Genomic DNA, 22,073 nt, shown 5'->3' with positions numbered 1-22,073 from the left:
CTTTCAGCTGTGGACATCTATGGCTGAAATATTTGCCAGTTCTTTACAAAAATGTCTCAACATCAGTCAGATTGGATGGATATTAAACTGTAAGCAAGCTTACAGTATAACAAAATGATTACAGTGTTTACATTTTAAGCTGTCTTTAGCAACCTATATTAGTAACTCGCGCAGCAACAATCTGTGTTTTTATTCTAGAGAAAGTTGATCCTGACCTTACCTTCGAGGTCTGCAAAAGGCTGACAAATCCAGCATGTTTCAAACACTGATGCTGGTAGCTCAAAATTATTGAACAGAGCAACTTTGTTGTATTCTACTCAGCCTTCCTGTTTTCTGCTCAGAATCTCTCTTATTTTTTCAGCATGAACGATCTGTTGAAGCCGTGGAAAAGATAACCCATTTAGAATATTTCGTACGCTATTAAGCTTTCTTTGAATTCATTTTAAATACATACTGAAAACCGCTAATATTCACTTTTCTTCCCTACGGAACATTGTCCATATGAAAGAGTTATTGTCAGCCCATGCTAATGGTGCTTAGCACAGTGTATTCAGAGTTCAAAAAAACATGGGATGTTCGTATTTTTCCAACTAGCTGGTCACCGGCCAGGGCTGACCAAGTCACAAATCGTCCGATTCCCATTACCAGCCGATTTCTCTTTGCCTTTCTACTATAGAGCCAGAATAGCTTTAATAGACTCTTCTTTCATTCAGCTCAGACTCATAATGTTCTTACTGCAGGGCTATAAAGACTGGTTTTAAAATGATTTTACAGGGTTCCCTCTGCAAACTTGTGCTGCAAATATCATCTTTGCAGGTCCTGACCCTTTCTCAGGGTGCTGAGCCTCTAGTGGCTGAATGTGAAAACACTCTCAGACTCATTGCCATGTTCTGTTAAGTTATTCTGAGTGGTCAATGATGACATAAGCGTTTGAAGAATCAAATGGTCCCAGGAAGTCAACCAGAAATAAAACAATGTTTGCGATTACCGTCTTCATACTCCTTAATTGTGTTATCATGCTGCTCAGCATATGGGATCATTAGTGCAACAAGTAAAGGGCGACGTCACATTTTTGTACCATTTTTAATGATACTTTTTTTGCAGTGCATGAATGTTGCCAGGACAGCACTTTCATCCTGGAATTGCTCTAGAGCTGCCTCTCTGATGATAAATAAGCTGCAGAGCTGTTTAGGTTGTGATTCAGACCTACGTGTCCAGAAAAAGTCGTAGTAATGGTGTAACTCTATCAGTTGGCGATATTATGTAAAAGCATCTCTAATGCAACGTTTCCTGTTTGTGTTGCACAGACTTCTTTTACTGTCTTATAGGGGCGGAATTACTCTGCTCTGAGCTGTGATGCAAAGGCATTGTTAGAGAAAGCCAGAAGTATCCGTTTCATTTAATGCTGTTCTATTTATGGGATAGGCATCAGTTAGCTTTAAATGTACATGCGTTTTGTGTTGAGAAGAAGAAAAACAACATGATGGTTGCATGAGGGTTTCCCAAAAGAGCAGTAGCTGGTGTATTTTATCCTTTCCTCTCTCTGGTCCAGCTGGATTCTCGGCCTGCAAAGTCTGTAGGCCTGCAGCAATCTGTGTTCACAGAAACCTGATACTGTCTTTTTATGTCGGCAAGAACCAAGCAATTACCACCTGGTTCGTTTGAACTTGATGCGAATTTGCCATTATTAACTTTTCACACAGTGTATTTAATCAAGCCAATTATACCAATAGTTTCCTCCCCTCCCTAAAATAACATGAGGATTTATTCTGAGTTCTGGTATGGCCTCTTTTTATTTGTGGTTTGTAACGTATTAACTGCTGTTTTGTGTCTAGATTCTGCCATATATTGATTAAAATTATCATATATTTGCAGACAAATTACAATCGAGGAAGGAGAGCAGAGGGCTAAAGAACTGAGCGTCATGTTTATCGAGACCAGCGCCAAGACGGGTTACAACGTCAAACAGGTGAGAGTTTACTGGGACTTTGCTGCTCACATCTAATAAAACCTAGGATGGGGTCCTGTCGCTACCTTTATCAGCACATTATGGCTAATAAATATGCAATTATTTGCCCCATTAAAATATTCAGTCATGTTGATACGATCCAAATGACTAAAGTTTGCTGGATTCCAGTAGCACCCTGATGTTTGCATGAGTGAACAGGAACGGCATACATCCTGTGATCTCTGCAGTGCCGTTGCAGGAGTACAAAGGGTCAGCTGCACTATTTCAACACTCTAAGCTGCGGTGGAAACGCACAGTGTTTGTTTTCTTTAAACCAATTACAGTTCTTCTGGAATAATAACACTGTTTCAGTGTGAATATTAACAAGAGTGAGCAATAATAAAATGCTGCAACAGTAAAGTGTGTATCACTAGTGCTATCCAGTTCCTGTAGCCTGGTGGACTAAGTGTAAGCCATTGTCATAGGCATGAGTGTCCTATTAGGTTTTAAAATGCAAGCAACGTGGGAAAAAATATAAGTAATCACCTCTCCCACCACCTGCAGTCGAAATAGACCTTTATTCTATTTCTGAAAGCAAAAATATGAAATTGTCATGTTTACAATATTGTACACAATTTTGGTTTCGTTCTTATGACCCTTGTACGGTGTATCGTCTCAAATCAGGATGTGAATGTATCGTCACACCCCAACAAATACTGTAAATTACCGAGTACCGATTCTTTGTTAACTTGTGAGTAGGACTGGAGGAAGGGTTTGAGTCAGTTTAAAACCTTCCGGTTTTTTTTGTTTGTTTTTTACCAAAGAGACCCCCTTTTAGCTGACACCCTTCAGGTGCAGATGTTATTGAACCACTGTGCTTCCTGGATGGTTAAATAGTCTCAAACCACATCCACCAAAACCTCACTGTTGGTTCTCTCTCTAAAACCAACTGTATAAAACTTGCACCAACTCCCAGCAGTGTCTGGCCAGGTCTGTGCAAGTACAGGTCCTTCTCAAACAATTAGCATATTGTGATAAAGTTCATTATTTTCATGATGAAAATTTAACATTCATATATTTTAGATTCGTTGCACACTAACTGAAATATTTCAGGTCTTTTATTGTCTTAATATGGATGATTTTGGCATACAGCTCATGAAAACCCAAAATTCCTATCTCACAAAATTAGCATATTTCATCCGACCAATAAAAGAAAAGTGTTTTTAATACAAAAAACGTCAACCTTCAAATAATCATCTACAGTTATGCACTCAATACTTGGTCAGGAATCCTTTTGCAGAAATGACTGCTTCAATGCGGCGTGGCATGGAGGCAATCAGCCTGTGGCACTGCTGAGGTCTTATGGAGGCCCAGGATGCTTCGATAGCAGCCTTTAGCTCATCCAGAGTGTTGGGTCTTGAGTCTCTCAACGTTCTCTTCACAATATCCCACAGATTCTCTATGGGGTTCAGGTCAGGAGAGTTGGCAGGCCAATTGAGCACAGTGATACCATGGTCAGTAAACCATTTACCAGTGGTTTTGGCACTGTGAGCAGGTGCCAGGTCGTGCTGAAAAATGAAATCTTCATCTCCATAAAGCTTTTCAGCAGATGGAAGCATGAAGTGCTCCAAAATCTCCTGATAGCTAGCTGCATTGACCCTGCCCTTGATAAAACACAGTGGACCAACACCAGCAGCTGACACGGCACCCCAGACCATCACTGACTGTGGGTACTTGACACTGGACTTCTGGCATTTTGGCATTTCCTTCTCCCCAGTCTTCCTCCAGACTCTGGCACCTTGATTTCCGAATGACATGCAGAATTTGCTTTCATCCGAAAAACGTCTTTGGACCACTGAGCAACAGTCCAGTGCTGCTTCTCTGTAGCCCAGGTCAGGCGCTTCTGATGCTGTTTCTGGTTCAAAAGTGGCTTGACCTGGGGAATGCAGCACCTGTAGCCCATTTCCTGCACACGCCTGTGCACCACCGTGCTCTGGATGTTTCTACTGCAGACTCAGTCCACTGCTTCTCCACAATCTTCCTCAGGGTCCGGTCACCTCTTCTCGTTGTGCAGCGTTTTCTGCCACACTTTTTCCTTCCCACAGACTTCCCACTGAGGTGCCTTGATACAGCACTCTGGGAACAGCCTATTCGTTCAGAAATGTCTTTCTGTGTCTTACCCTCTTGCTTGAGGGTGTCAATAGTGGCCTTCTGGACAGCAGTCAGGTCGGCAGTCTTACCCATGATTGGGGTTTTGAGTGATGAACCAGGCTGAGAGTTTTAAAGGCCCCAGGAATCTTTTGCAGGTGTTTAGAGTTAACTCGTTGATTCAGATGATTAGGTTCATAGCTCGTTTAGAGACCCTTTTAATGATATGCTAATTTTGTGAGATAGGAATTTTGGGTTTTCATGAGCTGTATGCCACAATCATCCGTATTAAGACAATAAAAGACCTGAAATATTTCAGTTAGTGTGCAATGAATCTAAAATATATGAATGTTAAATTTTCATCATGACATTATGGAAAATAATGAACTTTATCACAATATGCTAATTTTTTTAGAAGGACCTGTAGCTCAAGTTTAACTCCTGTGTCCCTGCCAGTTTAATCCAGCTCCCTTTGAGGGCGGTTTGCTCCCTGATGTGGTTGGACAGCACATCAAGCACACGCCATTCTCTCTTCGCATCCCTTTCTGCAGACTGAACTGCATTCAATACTTAATGCTAAAAAGCATTTTATTGTTTCAGATACAAAAATAAGGCTAGTCTGGTTCAACTACAAGTATGTTTCTAAACAAATGAGTGTTGTTTGAATCAGCTGTTGTCTGTAGAGTAAAGAACAAACAAGTTGAAGGCAGGCTGTGTTGTCTGTCAGCGAATGGTTGATGAAAGGTGCCTCGCTCCTCCTGCAGCAGCACAGACACAGGAAGCTGTTCTTCACCTAAAACACTAACAGCTGAAGCCCAGAACTGAGCATCACTCTGTGCAGCCAAAACAAAGGTCACAGTCCTGCCTCCTAAGGCTGCAGTGTCTCGTTTGGCTGTGTCATCATTCTGCAGCCTGACATTGTGCCAGCAAACTTAAGTCTTTGTAAAATAAAACACTACCTTTCTTTCAGATTCAGGTTTGCAATTCTTTTTTTCCTAAGTGTTTTGAAAACTGTTTAGTATACTTGGACATTCAGTTCACAGAGAAAAGAATATTAAATATGTTTTAATTGTCCTAAACATCTTACTCTGCTTGTCCCTCCTCTTCTAGCTGTTTCGCCGTGTGGCAGCTGCTCTCCCAGGGATGGAAAGTATGCAAGAAACGGGCAAAGAAGGGAGTATCCTTTGAAAAACAAGTGGCATAATACATTTCTTATTACATAGTTTAAATGGTGGTTTTAAACCACCATCAGAGTAAAGAGAAAATGTTATCGTTTGTTTTGTTTTTTAATTTCTGTTTTCTCAAAAGTATTAACACCCCTTGAACTTTGTCACATTTTGTCATGTTACAAACACAAATTTATTTTATTGTTGATTTGATGTGATGGACCAACACAAAGTAGCACATAGTTGTGAAATGGAAGGGAAAAAGTATTTGGTTGGAGTCAATACTTTGTAGAACCACGTGCTATATCCATAGACCAGGGCTGTCCAAAGCCAGTGTCCTGCATGTTTTAGATGTTTCCCTGCTTTAGCACACCTTATTTCCATTGATGTCTGATTACCAGGCTTTTGCTTAGCAGCAATCCCCTGATTCATGTGATTGCTGTTCAGCAAAAGCCTGGTAAAGCAGGGAAACATCTAAAACATGCAGGACACCAGTCCTCGAGGGCCGACTTTGGACACCCCTGCCATAGACTGTAATCCTTACAAAATAGCTCAAACTCATTCAGATTGCATGAAGGGCATCTGTTGACATTAATGTTTAGGTTTTGCCAAAGAATCTCAATTGGTTTAGGATCTGGACTTTGACTGGGCCATTTTAACACTTGATTGATGAATTGCTTTGATCTAAATCATTCCATTGTATCTCTGGCTGTATTTAAGGGTGGTTGTTCTGCTGGGGGGGGACCAAAAGTTTGGACACACCTTCTCATTCAAAGAGTTGTCTTTATTTTCATGATTATGAATATTATAGCTTTACACTGAAGGCATCAAAACTATGAATTAATACATGTGGAATTATATACTGAAGAAAAAAGTGTGAAATAACTGAAAATATGTCTTATATTCTAGGTTCTTCAAAGTAGCCACCTTTTGCTTTGATTACTGCTCCGCACACTCTTGGCATTCTGTTGATGAGCTTCAAGAGGTAGTCACCTGAAATGGTTTTCACTTCACAGGTGTGCCTGTCAGGTTTAATAAGTGGGATTTCAAGTCTTATATATGGGTTTGGGACCATCAGTTGTGTTGTGCAGGAGGTGGATACAGTACACAGCTGATGGTCCTACTGAATAGACTGCTAGAATTTGTATTATGGCAAGAAAAAAGCAGCTAAGTAAAGAAAAACGAGTGGCCATCATTACTTTAAGAAATGAAGGTCAGTCAGTCCGAACAATTGGGAAAACTTTGAAAGTGTCCCCAAGTGCAGTCGCAAAAACCATCAAGCGCTACAAAGAAACTGGCCCACATGAGGACCGCCCCAGGAAAGGAAGACCAAGAGTCACCTCTGCTGCGGACGATAAGTTCATCCGAGTCACCAGCCTCAAAAATCGCAGGTTAACAGCAGCTCAGATTAGAGAACAGGTCAATGCCACACAGAGTTCTAGTAGCAGACACATCTCTAGAACAAGTTTTAAGAGGAGACTGTGTGAATCAGGCCTTCATGGTAAAATAGCTGCTAGGAAACCACTGCTGAGGACAGGCAACAAGCAGAAGAGACTTGTTTGGGCTAAAGAACACAAGGAATGGACATTAGACCAGTGGAAATCTGTGCTTTGGTCTGATGAGTCCAAGTTTGAGATCTTTGGTTCCAACCACCGTGTCTTTGTGCGGCACAGAAGAGGTGAATGGATGGACTCTACATGCCTGGTTCCCACCGTGAAGCACGGAGGAGGAGGTGTGATGGTGTGGGGGTGCTTTGCTGGTGACACTGTTGGGGATTTATTCAAAATTGAAGGCATACTGAACCAGCATGGCTACCACAGCTTCTTGCAGCGGCATGCTATTCCATCCGGTTTGTGTTTAGTTGGACCATCATTTATTTTTCAACAGGACAATGACCACAAACACATCTCCAGGCTGTGTAAGGGCTATTTGACCAAGAAGGAGAGTGATGGGGTGCTGCGCCAGATGACCTGGCCTCCAAAGTCACCAGACCTGAACCCAATCGAGATGGTTTGGGGTGAGCTGGACCGCAGAGTGAAGGCAAAAGGGCCAACAAGTGCTAAGCATCTCTGGGAACTCCTTCAAGACTGTTGGAAAACCATTTCAGGTGACTACCTCTTGAAGCTCATCAACAGAGTGCCAAGAGTGTGCGGAGCAGTAATCAAAGCAAAAGGTGGCTACTTTGAAGAACCTAGAATATAAGACATATTTTCAGTTGTTTCACACTTTTTTGTTCAGTATATAATTCCACATGTGTTAATTCATAGTTTTGATGCCTTCAGTGTGAAGCTACAATATTCATAGTCATGAAAATAAAGACAACTCTTTGAATGAGAAGGTGTGTCCAAACTTTTGGTCTGTACTGTATTTCCATGAACCCTGACCAGCTTTCCTTTCCCTGCTGCAGAAAACTATTCACACCCCATGATGAACCACCTTGTTTCACTGTGTTCAGAGTGGTGTACATTTAGTTTTTCAACATGCATAGTCTTTCTTAAATCTTTTTGACTGCAAATTGGATTTCTTATGGCTGTCTTTTTACCACTCTTCCATAAAGGCCAGAACTGTGGATTTCCAGACTAATGGTTGTCCTGTTATCCCGATTATTTCTTGTTTACAATGGATTTTATTTAGGTTTATCAGAGGATTTTTTTTTTTTAGGTTTCTATTTGCAATAAAGCTCATATATCCCTTTTTATTTCACATGTCACATTATGAAACAATGCAATAGGTTTATATTTGTAAGGTGACAAAATGTGAAAAACGTCGAGCATTATGAATACCATAGCAAGGCACTGTGAATGAACTGGAATTTGTATGGTGTAGTTAAAAAAAAAAAAAAACCTTCTCTAGGGTTGGTCCATTTAAACCAGAGACAGTCTCAGTGACAAGCCCTTGGTCACACTGAATGACTACAGCATAACATTTTCAGTTTAAACTACCAAACACTCAAAGCTATACTAACTCTGTTTTAAAGGGAATAATAGGTGGAGTAATATATAAAATATACTTCTAGTGGAATAATACATGCCAAACAAACATATATTTCAATGTTATGGATACTTTTATCAGCAACTAAAAAAAACCCTCAGGCTCTCTGGGCTCCACTCCTTGATTTATTCTGCTAATTTAGTTAGTTAATACATTCAGTTTTAAAGATTAAGAAATATCTTCAACCTGAGCATGAGGTATAAATACAAAAAGTAGTAGCCTAGACCACTTCAAAACCTTTATCCAGTTCATCATTGTCCTTAGGCAAAATCCAAGTGTACTTGAGCTTAGAGATGGTTGGGCAATTCTCCTTCAGGATTTTTCTGCTATAGAATAGTTTTTTAGCCTTGGAAGTCTCCCGTCAAAGCCATGTTTCCCAGACTCTTTCTTATTGTTGAATCATGAACACTGATCTTCACTGAGGCAAATAAAGCCTGCAGAACTTTAGATGGTGTTCTGTGTTCTTTTGGGACCTCCTGGCTCAATCGTCGATGCACACTTATGAAGGTTCTTCAGTGTTGACCTACTTTATTTTGTCAGAAAGGTGCGATTAAATTTTCTATTTTATTCTATTAGTCAGGCGATAATCAGACTGGGTGGGGCTTGTGAAATTAAACTCAGGTGTCCAAAAGATGTGGGTATTCCCTTATTTTATGATGTTACAATGGGGCTATGGCTTCTTCAGGTTTTAATTACTTTCTGTATTCACTCAGGTCATCTTTGTCTGATGTCGATGATCTGAAGCTTTTTCTTGTTTTTAAGCTGTTTAGCGACATTAGTGGTCTTTTATTTTAGACACACAAAATGGCGTGTGGCCAAACTATCTTCAGTTTGCCATCTGTAGATATGAACAAAATAAAATAAAATACAAAGATAAAACATCTCCAACGAAAGAAAAATACTTGGGGTGCTGAAGAGCAATAATGCACCATTTCTCTGATGGTTTTGCACAGTTTGACGTTATGTCATTTCAATACTTTAGCCATGTTATTATGAATCAACAGTGATTATGTGCATGTCTTTTCTGCCTGTGAATGCAGATCATTTCACGAAATTATTCCTCCCCTGGGGGCAGCAGTTCTTGATATACTCCTAAACTCTACAGAGCAGAGTTTCATCTCTATGGAAACTGTGGATGAGTTAGAAAATTGCTTATACTTGTGCTGCGTGCATACTGCACTGTCATTACTCCTTTAGTTTTAAGGGGTCTCTTGTTGTCTTAAGGAATACAGCAGCATTTATCTGCGTAAATCAGACAGACTAGTGTAGCATGGGAATGCTTCTGTGGATCTGACTGCAGCACACCATAATTTACTACCACAGCCTGTATGAACTTGACTCCTCCAGGTATAAACTCCGTAACCTACCAGACTTTTCATCTATTGAGATTAACCTTTTATTTGTTGCTGACAGCTGTATAAATTGTTTTTTTATTTCGGTTGTAGTAATGGATGTAGGAGCAGGCTGTGTGAGGTGGAGGTGCAGTGATGGATGACTGGTGATGACAGTTCCTCAGCAGTGATGTGTCTCTGCTGACAGTGGAGCAGCTCCATGTGATCGCACTGGGAGAGCGAAACAAATATACATGGAGTCAGGGAAGCTTTAGAGCATGTTAAGATTGAAAAGGATGAGATTTCATTTAGGAGAAAGTGAAGCTGTCAAAAGCACGGCAGCCAAAATTAAAGCCAGGTTGGCACAATCAGTGTTTGGCATCTTAAACGGTCTGTTCCTTGTTCTCTGTAATTGGGGCTGTTCAACTCAAGATAGGAAGGGAGCACTTCATTGATGGATGTGTTGGCCTAAAGGTTTTCTGTTTTCTGCTCTACTTCTGAAAACAATCTCCTGCTCTCCTAATCTTTGGGTGTCATTACCTCTGCTGGCCTGCAGGCAGGGATTTTATACATGGTGGTTGACCCAGATCAGTGCTGGGGCCATCAAGGTTAATAGGAGAACCAAGAACAGAATAAATCACACAGATTTAGGTTGGCCTGAAAAGATCAAAGAAGCTGACTGCACCATGAGTGTGGGCTCCAAAGTATTCACTTAGTATTTTTGAAATCCTTGAACGCTTTCACATTTAATGACATCAAAACCACAAACTTCAATATATTTTATGTAAGAAACTAATACAAGGTAGTGCATTAAGGATGCACAGTTTTTCTAAATAGTTTTTTACAAATAAAATCTGAAGTATGGTATGGATATGTAACCTGCCACATTTTCCTGAAGTCCCTAATAAGTGAGTAGAGTCCACCTGGGTGTAATTTAATCATAGCATAAATCTTAACTGTTCTGTGAAGGCCTCAGAGGTTTGTTAGAGAGGTAGTGAACAATAGGCTCACTGTAACTCTGGAGGAGCTCCAGAGATCCACAGCTCAGGGGAGAAAATCTGTTGACAGGTAACTATTAGTCGTGCAAAAATCTGATTATAGAGGAGTGGTAAGAAGAAAACCCTTGTTGAAAGCAGACTTGAGGCACATTTAATCACAAAAATAAAAAACTTCAGACTCGACTTAGTTTTGTGTCCTTAAAGACTTGAGACTTGATTTGGACTCCTGGTCTGAGACTCAAGTCTTAACAGTTTTTATCTAATGTAGTGAAGAGTGGAAGAGAGCTTGTATGTGAGCTACAGACTGCAGCTACTGCGCATGTTTTACTGTAAAAGGATCTGCTTGATTATTTGCTAGAGATGTTGGATAACGTCTGATTACAATCTGTTCATGTTAGCTGTAGCTTCATAATAATGAACACATGAATGTCTGTAATGGCCGCTTCATTAATGACTTTGGATCATTTAGGAAACAAACGTGGCTTACCTCAGACATGCTCTTGCTGCTAAACTAGCTTCAACATTACAAGCACACATCCAGCTGAAAATATCTTCCTGTTATGTTCAGCAGAAAACTTCATTTATTTACTTACTACACTTTGCCTCAATCATTATATTGTAAATCATACCTTAAATCTGAACATATTTGATATTTAGAATTGAGAAAAAAATGTTTTAAAATTAGAAACCATTTAGAAAATGGTTTCCCAATATTATAAAAGATTCTCCAGCTCAGAGTGAGGAAAAGATAGTCTTTTCCAGAAGACTCAGGTGGAGGCCTCAACAATCTCCTGGATCAAAGACTACCTGACAAACAGACCACAGTTTGAGAGACTGAAGGGTTGTGAGTCTAACCAGGTAGTCAGCAGCACAGGAGCACCACAGGGGACTGTACTCTCACCATTCCTTTTCACTCTGAACACCTCAGACTTTCAGTACAAGACAGACTCCTGTCATCTGCAGAAATACTCAGATAATTCTGCAGTTGTGGGGTGGATCAGAGATGGACAAGAAGATGAGTACAGGAAGGTGGTGGATCGGTTTGTGGCATGGTGTGGAAACAATCATCTCATCTTGAACGTGACTAAAACAAAGGAGATTATTGTAGATTTGAAGAGAAACAGGAATAAGTCAAAAACTATTTCTATCATGGGAGAAGAAGTGGAGGTGGTGGAGGAGTATAAATACCTCGGTGTTCACCTGGACAACAGACTAGAGTGGAGATGCAACTGTGAAGCCATCTACAAGAAGGGACAGAGCAGACTGTACTTCTTGAGGAAGCTTAGGTCCTTTGGTGTTTGCAGCAAGATGCTGCATATCTTCTATAAGTCTGTTGTGGAGAGTGTGATCTCTTCTGCCATCATCTGCTGGGGAAGCAGCATCAGAACCAGGGATTTAAAAAAGCTCAACAAGCTGATAAAGAAAGCTGGCTCTGTTCTGGGGACTCCTCTGGAACATCTGGAGATCATTGTGGAAAGACGGATTCTTCATAAAATGAAGAACATTATGGAGAACCCTGAGCATCCTCTTCATCAGACTGTCCTACAACAACAGAGTGTCTTCAGTCAGAGGTTTCTTCAGATCTGCTGTAAGACAGACAGGAGATCCTTCCTGCCCACAGCCATCAGCATCTACAACGGCTCTTTGAGGAAACCTTCATAATATGAGCTACAACAACATTTAATTTCCCTTTGGGATTAATAAAGTAGTTTTGAATTGAATTTGAATTAAGGAAATATATATTGAACGATTGGACAATATAAAGACATGGATTAACGGGTTAATTTAGTTACTATAAAGACAAAAAAGCACTTTGATTCATTCAGAAGTTCAACATTAACAGGTTTTAATCTCTTTGCATTATTTTTCTTAGAGCATAAGTATGTATTTATATTTCTAATAGGAAAATATTACATTTGATCAATTTAAAAATGTATATAAATCAACCTTTAGCAAATTTTTAGAATGTAAATAAAAAGTTAACTGATTTACAAGATAACTTTTTAATATTAAAAGACTGAGATTTAATTCTTAAATGTTTATGCAATAATTTAGGTCTAGGGACAAACGGTAGAGGTTTGGTTTCCTAATTTAGTAATAAAAGGTTAAAGGTGCACTAGATGTTTGGTATTTAATGAGAAACTGATTAATTCAGCCGTTAGAGACTTGTATGGAAACTCATTGCATTCACCAAAGAAAAAAAAATAGACATCTTCTCGTAATTATGAGAAAAGATCAGATTCAGGAATCAGTTAAAGGGCAGTTCAGCCTAATTTTTCATTACCTGGAGCATCTTTAATCTGATCCAGGTAAACTTTAATCTGCTCAACATTTTAGACCTGGACTAGACTGTTCTACACTAATAGCAGAATCTTAAAAGAACAATATGGGATTTGTGAAAGCTTTATTTGATTTGTGAAAGTTCCATAAATGGCCATATTAGTGCTTTTTTGAACATCTCTGGTTGAAAGAAATCAGTGACAAGTCCCTTTGTTATTTGCAACATGCTATGTAGATAAATGGCCTGTGGTCAGACCAAAACTGCTTATTAGCCTAAATGTATGTAAATGCTATGTGTGGTTGAAAACAAAAGCAGTACATCACCTTGAACACAGCATTCCAACTAAGCAAATGTTTGTTTGGATGGCCAAATCAAAGTCCAGACTAAAATCTTACAGAGAATCTTTAGCAAGACGTTTGGTGTTCTTGGGCGCTTTCCATCTAGTCAGACTGAGCTTGAGCTATCTAGCAACAGTGAATGAGCAAAATGTCAGTCTCTTAAAGTTCAAACCTGGTAACATCTTGAAAGACATGCAGCTGTAATTACTGAGTATTCTATCTCAGGATCTGATATGGGGAAAGCAGTTTAATTTAACAAGATGATACCTCTGGGATTTCACAATGAACCTAAATGCAAAAGCAGCAGAGAATGGTTCTCCAGCCTGGTTCAGACTGTAGAGATTACTCCAGCATGCACCAAAGACCTGCAGCTTTATTCAAATATGGCTGCCAGAGTAACATTTACTAGGGAAAATAAAATACGGACCTGAGAGGAGAATGATAGGAAAACCTCTAAGCTCTGTTGTCTAAAACAGAAATGTAGACAACTCCCTGCAACTACTCTGTACCTGCTAAGTAAAAAATGCTTGAGAAATCATTGTAATATTTAGTACTGTATAAAACAACGGCTGGATTTCAATTAAAGCTGTTCTGTTATTTTATCAATGAGGTTGCTGCTCTTCCACTGCACCTCCCTTCATAGATTTAGAATGAGTCAGCTACATCATAATAAATATACCTATCAATGTGTATTTCTAGAAATTCTGATAAGTATCTTTTGTTTGGCTGGTGTCTCTTTATGTGAAAATTCCTTTCCAGCTCATTTACATCTCCCATTCACTCTCTGACACAACCTACTGTTAGAAACTCTACATTTCAAATAAGCTTGTAAGTAATTGTGGTGAGCCGGAGCCATAACTGTTACTAATTTATGCATTCACTAAAATATTCATGGCTGACAAGGCTCGTTTGGTTTGGTGATGCTGGCAGCTGACACAAGCTTGCACATTCTCTAGATGGGAGCCGGTCCACATGGGAACTCTCCGGTATGTGGTGTGTTTAAACGCTGCCCTTGAAATGACATCATGTTGTGATGGCACGCTACCATAAACCATGGAAATAGTCACACTGCTCCAGGAGCAGTTTGCTGCAGCCACGGTGCTGAGTTCCACCGCATGGTTATTTAAGAGCCACACAGGAACTGTTTGAATCTAGTTTGCACACAATATGTAGGACAAGGCTTTTGTTGCCCCATAAATAGGAGGTCGTTGCTGCGTAACATGTGTACCAGCAGGTAAATGTTAGAGGTGTTTGTAAGCACTCAGTCACGATGTGCTTCTTGTTTCTTTAGGATATAGTTCATTCTTGGTGTTACCGTGGAGGATCCATTTAGAACAGCACTATCTGCTTTGTGTAAAACAAAAATAACAAAAACCCAGTAATTTCAGCCTATTGTCCAATGGGTCATTAGCTCAGTTATTGTTGCAGCTTTAACTGTTCCACAGTTATTCAAGCCAGCATCCATTAAAATATCTCCATCATAATAAAGGAAATATGTCCTTATTGAACTGCATCATTCGCCCACATATATTTTACAACCAGGCTTCCTCTCTGTCCAAATATGTGTTGTAAGGAACTAATTTCCTAGAATGAATATAAAACCCCTATTTATCCATGTGGGCTGCACGTTGATACAGTTAGTATTGTGGCCTTGCAGCAAGAAAGTTCTGGGTTCAGATCTCAACCGGAGGTCTTTCTGTGTGGAGTTTGCATCTTCTTTCCATACAAGGATGGCATCTCTCTGGGTACTCTAGCATCCTCCTACAATTAAGAAACACGCATGTTAGGTTAACTGGTCTCTAAATTCCCCTTCGGAGGGAGTTTGTGCATACATGGTTGTTTTTCCTGTGATGAACTGATGACCTGTCCATGCTGTACCCCACCTCTTGCCTATTGGACACTGGAGACCCCTGTGCAGATAAGTGGGTGTCGATAGTGAGCTGATGAATGGATGTTTATACATGCAGAATCGTAATGTAGAAAAATAAAAATAAAACAAGCAGCAGAACAACATGGGTCTGTGCCATAAAATCTCTTAAGTGTGTAAACCAAGATCAGAACACTATTAGTGCATTATAAGGTTGTTAGAAAGGAGCACCATCTAGTGGTTAAAAACTAGTGCAACACCTGATTTCTTTGTGTATTCTCTTTTAAACTGTACTGGAGCATCTAAATAAATAAGAATATAATCAAAAAGTTAACTTCTTTCATCAATTTAGTTTGAGAAATGAAACATATAAATTTATTACACACACATTGATAAGTGTTCATTTCTGTTAACTTTGCTGATTATGTTTTTCATCTTATGAGAACCCCAAATTCAGTTTTTTAGAAATGTTGACCGATAAAAGGATTGTTAAAACAGAATTGTGGGTGTACTAAAAAGTCTATCCATGTACTGTGTATGGACCCAATACTTGGTTGTGGCTGCTTTTGCAAGGGTCGTGACATCAGTGTGTCAAGACCTGGAGATGATTAGCCTGTAGCTCTGCTGAGGTGTTCAGGGAGCCCAGATTGATTTAATAATGGCCTTCAATTCGTCTGCATTCTTGGCACCACGCTCATCTTCCTCTTGACGATACTCTGTAGATTCTATAGGGCTTAGTTCAGACACGTTTCCTTGCTTTTGAAGCACTTTCTCCAGTTGCAGTAAATGCCTTGTAAATATTTCCAAAACTCTTAAAAATTGGCCTACATTTTCCTTCCACTCAACTTTACATTAATATGCTTGAAAACAGCACTTCTAGACTGTCTGCTGTACAAAAGTCAAGTCAGCAGTCCCTATGATTGTGTAAAACCTAACATTTCTGTATTGCAAATACTTGATTTGTGTCTTTTGTCTTTTATATTTCTGGCATAGTGAATTTTGGGTTTTCGTTAGCTCTACACCATAACTATCAAAATAAGTAAATATAAATACTTGAAAAGTCACTCTGTGTTTAATGAATCTACATAATGTGTGTTTTAGTTTTCTAACTAAGACGCACCTGTTAGACTTGTTCCTTTTCAGTTAGATCCTGCCTACATGCTTGCTTTGCTTCCTTAATAATATTCCCCAGTGATCGACATAAAACTGGACAAACCCCAGGAGCCCCAGACCACCGAAAGCGGCTGCTCCTGTTAGTGCTCAAGGTTCCATCCTGGAAATCCACCATCTACACCACACGCTTGTTACGTTGCTTCCCATTGGTTAACCCGCTGTTGACGTTGCACGATGAGATCCTCGTTTCCTCACCCGACCAGTGGTCATTGGTTGGAACGAGCAATATGTGAAATTGGGTCTACTTTGTCAGCAAAAATACCAAGAAAAGTTGTACAACTTGGTAAAACAAAATCCCCGAAAAAGCCCTAATCTGAACGTAGATTTATTTTCATGGGGGAAATTAAAAGCCTTCCTTGTTTTTTTCCTCGTATTTTTGTGCAATCAGGAGAATCCCTCTGGAAGGTTTTTTTTTTTTCTTTAGGGAAATGAGAACGCTGAGAGCCTGAAGAACAGACCGGACCTTATTGTTTGCCACAGCAATTCTTGGCAATCCCGAAACTCCTGATCCGTACAAGTTTTCCATTTCATAACTATTCTTCAGTATCTCAGAGCCAAAAACAGAACAGCCAATCACAGCCTTCCTGCCTGTAGCCCTGCTGGTATCCACACATTTGTATTTCAGATGTTACGGATCAATCTGAACTGTAAAGTCCAGAGTATGTAATGCATGCCTAGTTGTAAAGCATAGGTACGGTCTACCTGTGTACACGAGTTTGAAAATGTAATATTCCACCAGTGACTTGATGCGCTGCGTCCACAACGTTCTAGGAGCTGGGTTTGTATACTTGACCTCTGACGACCTTTTTGCCGTGTGTGTAAATTTGTGCTTTCTGTATTGACAGCATTAAAACACAGTTCCACTGAGGGCCACTGTCACATCGCTTCACTCCCACCACCTTTCAGCTCTTCAGTTTGTATGTCACAGATTGTGTCCAGCTGCTGTTGCATTGTGGGAAAATTATTTGTTTAATGATAATCTGCACATGCAGATTGCTGTAAATGAGCAATGAAGAGTCCAACCCTCAGCCATGTGTGAGTGAACACAGTTCCCTTTGTGCAGATGGATCAACTACACCCTTAACATTTTTCTGTTTCCTCACCGACTAAAGACTAATTTGCACATGTAGACCTTTCAGGTTATGAAGTTGGAAGAAGCTTCATTCTAATTGTACAGTTGCTTAATTCAAAGATGTGTCTGATTGTTAAAGAAATTGTTACATAACGTGATATCACATTCGGGTTTTCTTTGCTGCTTGTGTTTAAACTGAATGAAATTTTGACATGGAATGTTTTATTTCCTGCCTTTGGGGCCAGTTATCATAAAGTTCTGGTGGTAAAGTCAGCCAATGCTAAGAACACTACTTCGATGTGTCTTTGATGTGAAGTCTTTACAGCACTTTTGCAGAATGTGTTTTAGATTTACAGTGAAAACGTAAGCTGTTAAAAATGTGCATCGTTAATTTCCATACAGTTTGGGGTACTGTGTCCTAGAGTAGAAGCATTGATTTAGGAATCGTCTTCACACATCTATGTATGGAAAAACTCTTCTAAAACTCTCTGTAACCAACATAATGAGCCAAATACTGAAAAAACTGATTAATATATCACAACAAATCCTGACCAGAATACAAGAATACCAAAAAAGTGCCATTGGACTTCCCTCAACATGCTAAAAAGAAGCTTTGTGTGGGTCTATTTTACAACAGGATGTTCTAGGCTCCTTATCATACAACCTTGTAAAAAAAGAAACGCACTCTCTGAGAAACAGCTCAAGGGTATTTGTTTTTCAAATTAAATTTTGTGAAACTCCATTGTATTTAAACCCTTAACATGTAAAAGTCCACCTTTATTTGTTAACGGGCCATTTCACCGTACCACAGACATGGAATGTGGGACATAAATGAGATCTTTGCCTGTTGGAGCAGGGAGTAGCGGTGGTCTCCCTGCAGATTTTTGTGATTGTACTGTCAGATCAGTGCATCAAGCCTAATTAGTGCTGACCTGGTTCTCAATTACACTGTACAGAGATCTAGCATGTCTCCAAATGGTTAATAAAGATGTCTTATTACCAACCTTTGACATAGATTTCTTTTGCACCTTTTTCCTTTGTTGATCACTTGATTTTGTTTCAAATGACCATATAATGTAGGATAGTTTATCAAAATGCTCTACATTAAAACAGACTCTCATCTCCCTGCAACTTCACCATTATCAGTCTCCACTCTCACAGCATGTCCTGGGGGAGGTAAAAGGATGGATGAACTCCAGTTTCCTCCAACGAAACACCTCCAAAACAGGCGCTTATGCTAGTCGGTCCTCTCATCAGATTCAGTCATCCTCCATTTCCACCATAACTTTCTCTGGCCAGAACATCCTCCTTTCTTCTACAGTTACAAACCTCAGTGTTAGATTCAATTCTCAACTTGCATTTGAAATGCAAATTATACACCTCTACAAGACCTCCTACCATCTCAAAAAGGTCTCTGGACTTTGTCCTTTGTCTCTTCGCCCGATGCAGAAAAACTATTCCATACTTTCATCTCGTCATGAATAGATTACTGCAAATATTCTCTATGGAACGCCAATCAAATAAATTCAAAAACTTTAGCACATACAGAGCAGTACAGCCCAGATCCTAATGAATCAAAGAAAACTGTTTAATTCACTTTTAATCGTGTTGTTTTTAGTATCTTTTAGCCTGTAGCACAGAAATTTAACAATGTGAAGTAAATTACAAATATAAATGTATATTTTTTGTAAAATGCAAACCTGAAATAATACAAAATACTGTCACAAGTTCTCACTGAAAGGAAAATGCTCTCTTTGATTTGCACTGGGAACCATCAGGCCTGAAGTGTGTACATGCATAGGCACGGTGCAGTTTTAATTTAGTTACTGGGTGTAATACAACCAGATGTTCAGCTGTGCTGGTAAAGCCCAGATTAACCCGTAGCACAGCTACAGGATAAAAATTAACTTCATTACTTCACTAAAAAATAAAAATTTAATTCTTTAGCAGAATAATTGAGTTTTGTCTGTTTCCGTTGTTGTGACCAAAGGCTGCTCTATGACTAATATTGGATAAAATCCTAATTTAATAGTTATTCAACAAATGGGAAACATTAATAAATTAATTTTTAATCCATTAACATTTGAATCCATGTCACAAAGTATAATTTTTCCATAGTTCAACTTAATATTTCAATGCTAGCTTATTCTTGCTAGCTTATAGCAGCACACGTGTAATATAGCAATGTTGTAATATCCAACAAAGTAAAAAAATATTCAACATTTTGGAAGTATATTTAGTAGAAATATAGGAAAGGACAATTTATCCACTGAAACCTTACAGCACGGCTATTTAGCAAGGTAGCTAAATGTGTGCTCTCAGTGCTGCTTCTTTATTGTCTAACAAAGCTTACATACTCAAATCATAATGGTTAAATACCTAAAAAATGCTATGCTAGTGTCGACTTAGGTTTTCCTGTCATTTTTAACATTTAAAAGCAAACATTTATTGTTGGAGTTGAGACCTGTTACGTATATGGTTCAGACATCATTAAAGCACTGAAGCTACTAGAAATAGTTATGAAGAATAAAGATGGTTAATATATTAAAACTCACACCACAATACATGGGTAGCCTGAGTGACATGAGAAGTCTCATAACAGGTGGTTAAACTGTATCAACAATCTACTCGATTATATTGTCAGTCAGTCAGTCCTTTTCTACCGCTTATTCCATAGTGGGTGGCGGGGAAGCTGGTGCCTATCTCCAGCAGTCTACGGGCGAGAGGCGGGTACACCCTGGACAGGTCGCATGATTACATTGTATATATCAGAAATCATACCAGTCTGATCAAACAAAATACATCCATCTTGTCAGTCTCAAATCTAAGTAAAAAAAAATCTGTCTGAAGGATAAATTAATCGATGCTAAATTAAACACTATATCAAAGCAATGAGGCTTTATTATGAAAACATTTTTTTTTCTCAGAATCACAATATTAACACTTCAATTGGAAATTGAATAATTATAGTGGACTTAGTTGCTATAAAAATCTATAATTAACGTATAGTAACCACTTTAATGTCTTCAATAATGAATTAATGAAATAAGATAAACAGACATGAAACGTAACTACTTAAATGTGTGTTTAGTGTTTAACATCAACATCTGCATTTTTAAACAGGCTTGTTACCAGCTGCCTGTCATAAAGACAATTTGTTCCTATTTCTTTAGGTAAGGCTATGGAAAAATACCAAAGATATTACATTTTCAGGAATAGAAAATATAATTTCAGAACTAACAGCTTTTAGTAAATGCAGAATCTGTTACTGAGGTATTTGAGGATCAGATGAGCTGCTGTATCCATCATAATGTGAAAAACATTTGTAAGTGACTTGTTTTTTTATTTTAAACAATACAATAGGTAGAGGAGTCTGGAGATAATAATGTTTAACCATACTTATGTAGATTTGGAAAATACTAATCTGAAATCCTTTCCTTATCAAGACTAAGAAAGATATCCATTACACTAGTTTGATGTCACAGTTGTTTATAATTGAATGTCCTAATTTTGTTTCTTCATTTTCCAGTTATTTAGAAGCTGGGCTATAGGGTGGCTAGCTTGTTAACAATGTTACCTTACAGCGAGAATTTACTGAGTTCGAATCTCAGCCTGGGGTCTTTCTGCATGGAGTTTGCATGTTCTCCCTCAGACATGTGTGGGTTCTGTGACTTCTTCCCACAGTCATAAAACATGACAGATTGGTTAAATGGTCTCTCTAAACTGCCCTTAAGAGTGAGTGTGGTTGTTTGTCCTGTGTGTCTTTGTGTTGCCTTGTGAAGGACTGGTGAGCTACCCAGGGTGTACCCCACCTCCTGCCAGTAAAAGGTAACTTTATTTTTCAATGTAAACCCCCTTTAACTCAAGTTAGAGATCATTAGCTCTGATCTTTGTTTGCCATCAGGTGCTGGTCACCTATATTGTTCCATCACACAAACATGGTAACTATTTGCATGGATTAAAAATACCTACACAGGAATGTATATTGCCCAATATACTAAGCAGATTTTGGGAAGTGTTTGCACAATGTAGTTGCAAAGACTCATTGTTGGAGTTCCTGTTGTTAATTAGCTCTGTGGCTCCTGGTCTCACCACTACCTAAATATGTAAGGCACCCACAGTCGTATCTGTACTTTACAGGGAGGCTGAAACTACTTCTCAGAGGGCCCCCCTGCTGATTTAGGGGCCATTGAAGCTCTTAAATTTACAGAGAACAGTTTTATTCTACATGTTCTAATGAAAACCTTCATAATTAACAGAATCATTAGAAGATTGTTTCTTCTGCTTGTGCCCTAGTATGGATCACATTTCTTGCACACTGTAATCATTTACAAGTAGATCAACAACTAATAGCTTTTTTTTATTTTATTCCTTTTGTTGCTTGTAAACAGTGGTGGTTTTAGTATGAATGGAGTCCTGGGTGAGCCACCCCTAATCTTTTCAGAAAGCAGCAAGAAAATGCAGTGTAGTTCCACACAGAGTACTTAAGCTAGTTTTAGATCTTCTGCTCGTGAATCAATCCCACCCCCTCTCTAACATCACCCGGGGCAACTGCTCATATGGTTCATATCAAAACCTGGTATTGATTGTAAAGAAAACATTTAACTTTGCCTCCCCTTTATGACCCTTCCAAGTGTGGAATAATTGTGGTTGGCTTATCTGGAATGTGGGTTCCCAAATTTGTAACATCATTGGGAGTTCCTTCTTTCTCAGTTCAACTTTAATCCCACTAATCAACACTACAAGAAACACATTATGTG

At 39.0% G+C, this 22,073-nt stretch overlaps 1 protein-coding gene across 4 annotated transcripts in view; it reads left to right on the top strand.

The window, feature by feature from the left end:
* Positions 1-18,316, top strand: part of rab6ba (RAB6B, member RAS oncogene family a) — an 84,180-nt gene extending 65,864 nt beyond the window's left edge. For all 4 annotated transcript variants that reach the window (XM_047375077.1, XM_047375079.1, XM_047375080.1 and 1 more), the window contains 3 exons: positions 1,876-1,969; positions 5,207-5,273; positions 16,261-18,316. In XM_047375077.1, the coding sequence (XP_047231033.1) occupies positions 1,876-1,969; positions 5,207-5,273; positions 16,261-16,325 (226 nt within the window). In that variant the 3' untranslated portion in view covers positions 16,326-18,316. The remainder of the gene's footprint in view (positions 1-1,875; positions 1,970-5,206; positions 5,274-16,260) is intronic.
* The last annotated feature ends 3,757 nt before the right edge of the window (positions 18,317-22,073 follow it).

The sequence above is a fragment of the Girardinichthys multiradiatus genome, chromosome 9 (genome assembly GCF_021462225.1).
Source record: "Girardinichthys multiradiatus isolate DD_20200921_A chromosome 9, DD_fGirMul_XY1, whole genome shotgun sequence".
NCBI lineage: Eukaryota > Metazoa > Chordata > Actinopteri > Cyprinodontiformes > Goodeidae > Girardinichthys > Girardinichthys multiradiatus.
The sequence above is the reverse complement of the archived record's forward strand: the minus strand, read 5'-3'. Positions and strand labels throughout refer to the sequence as shown.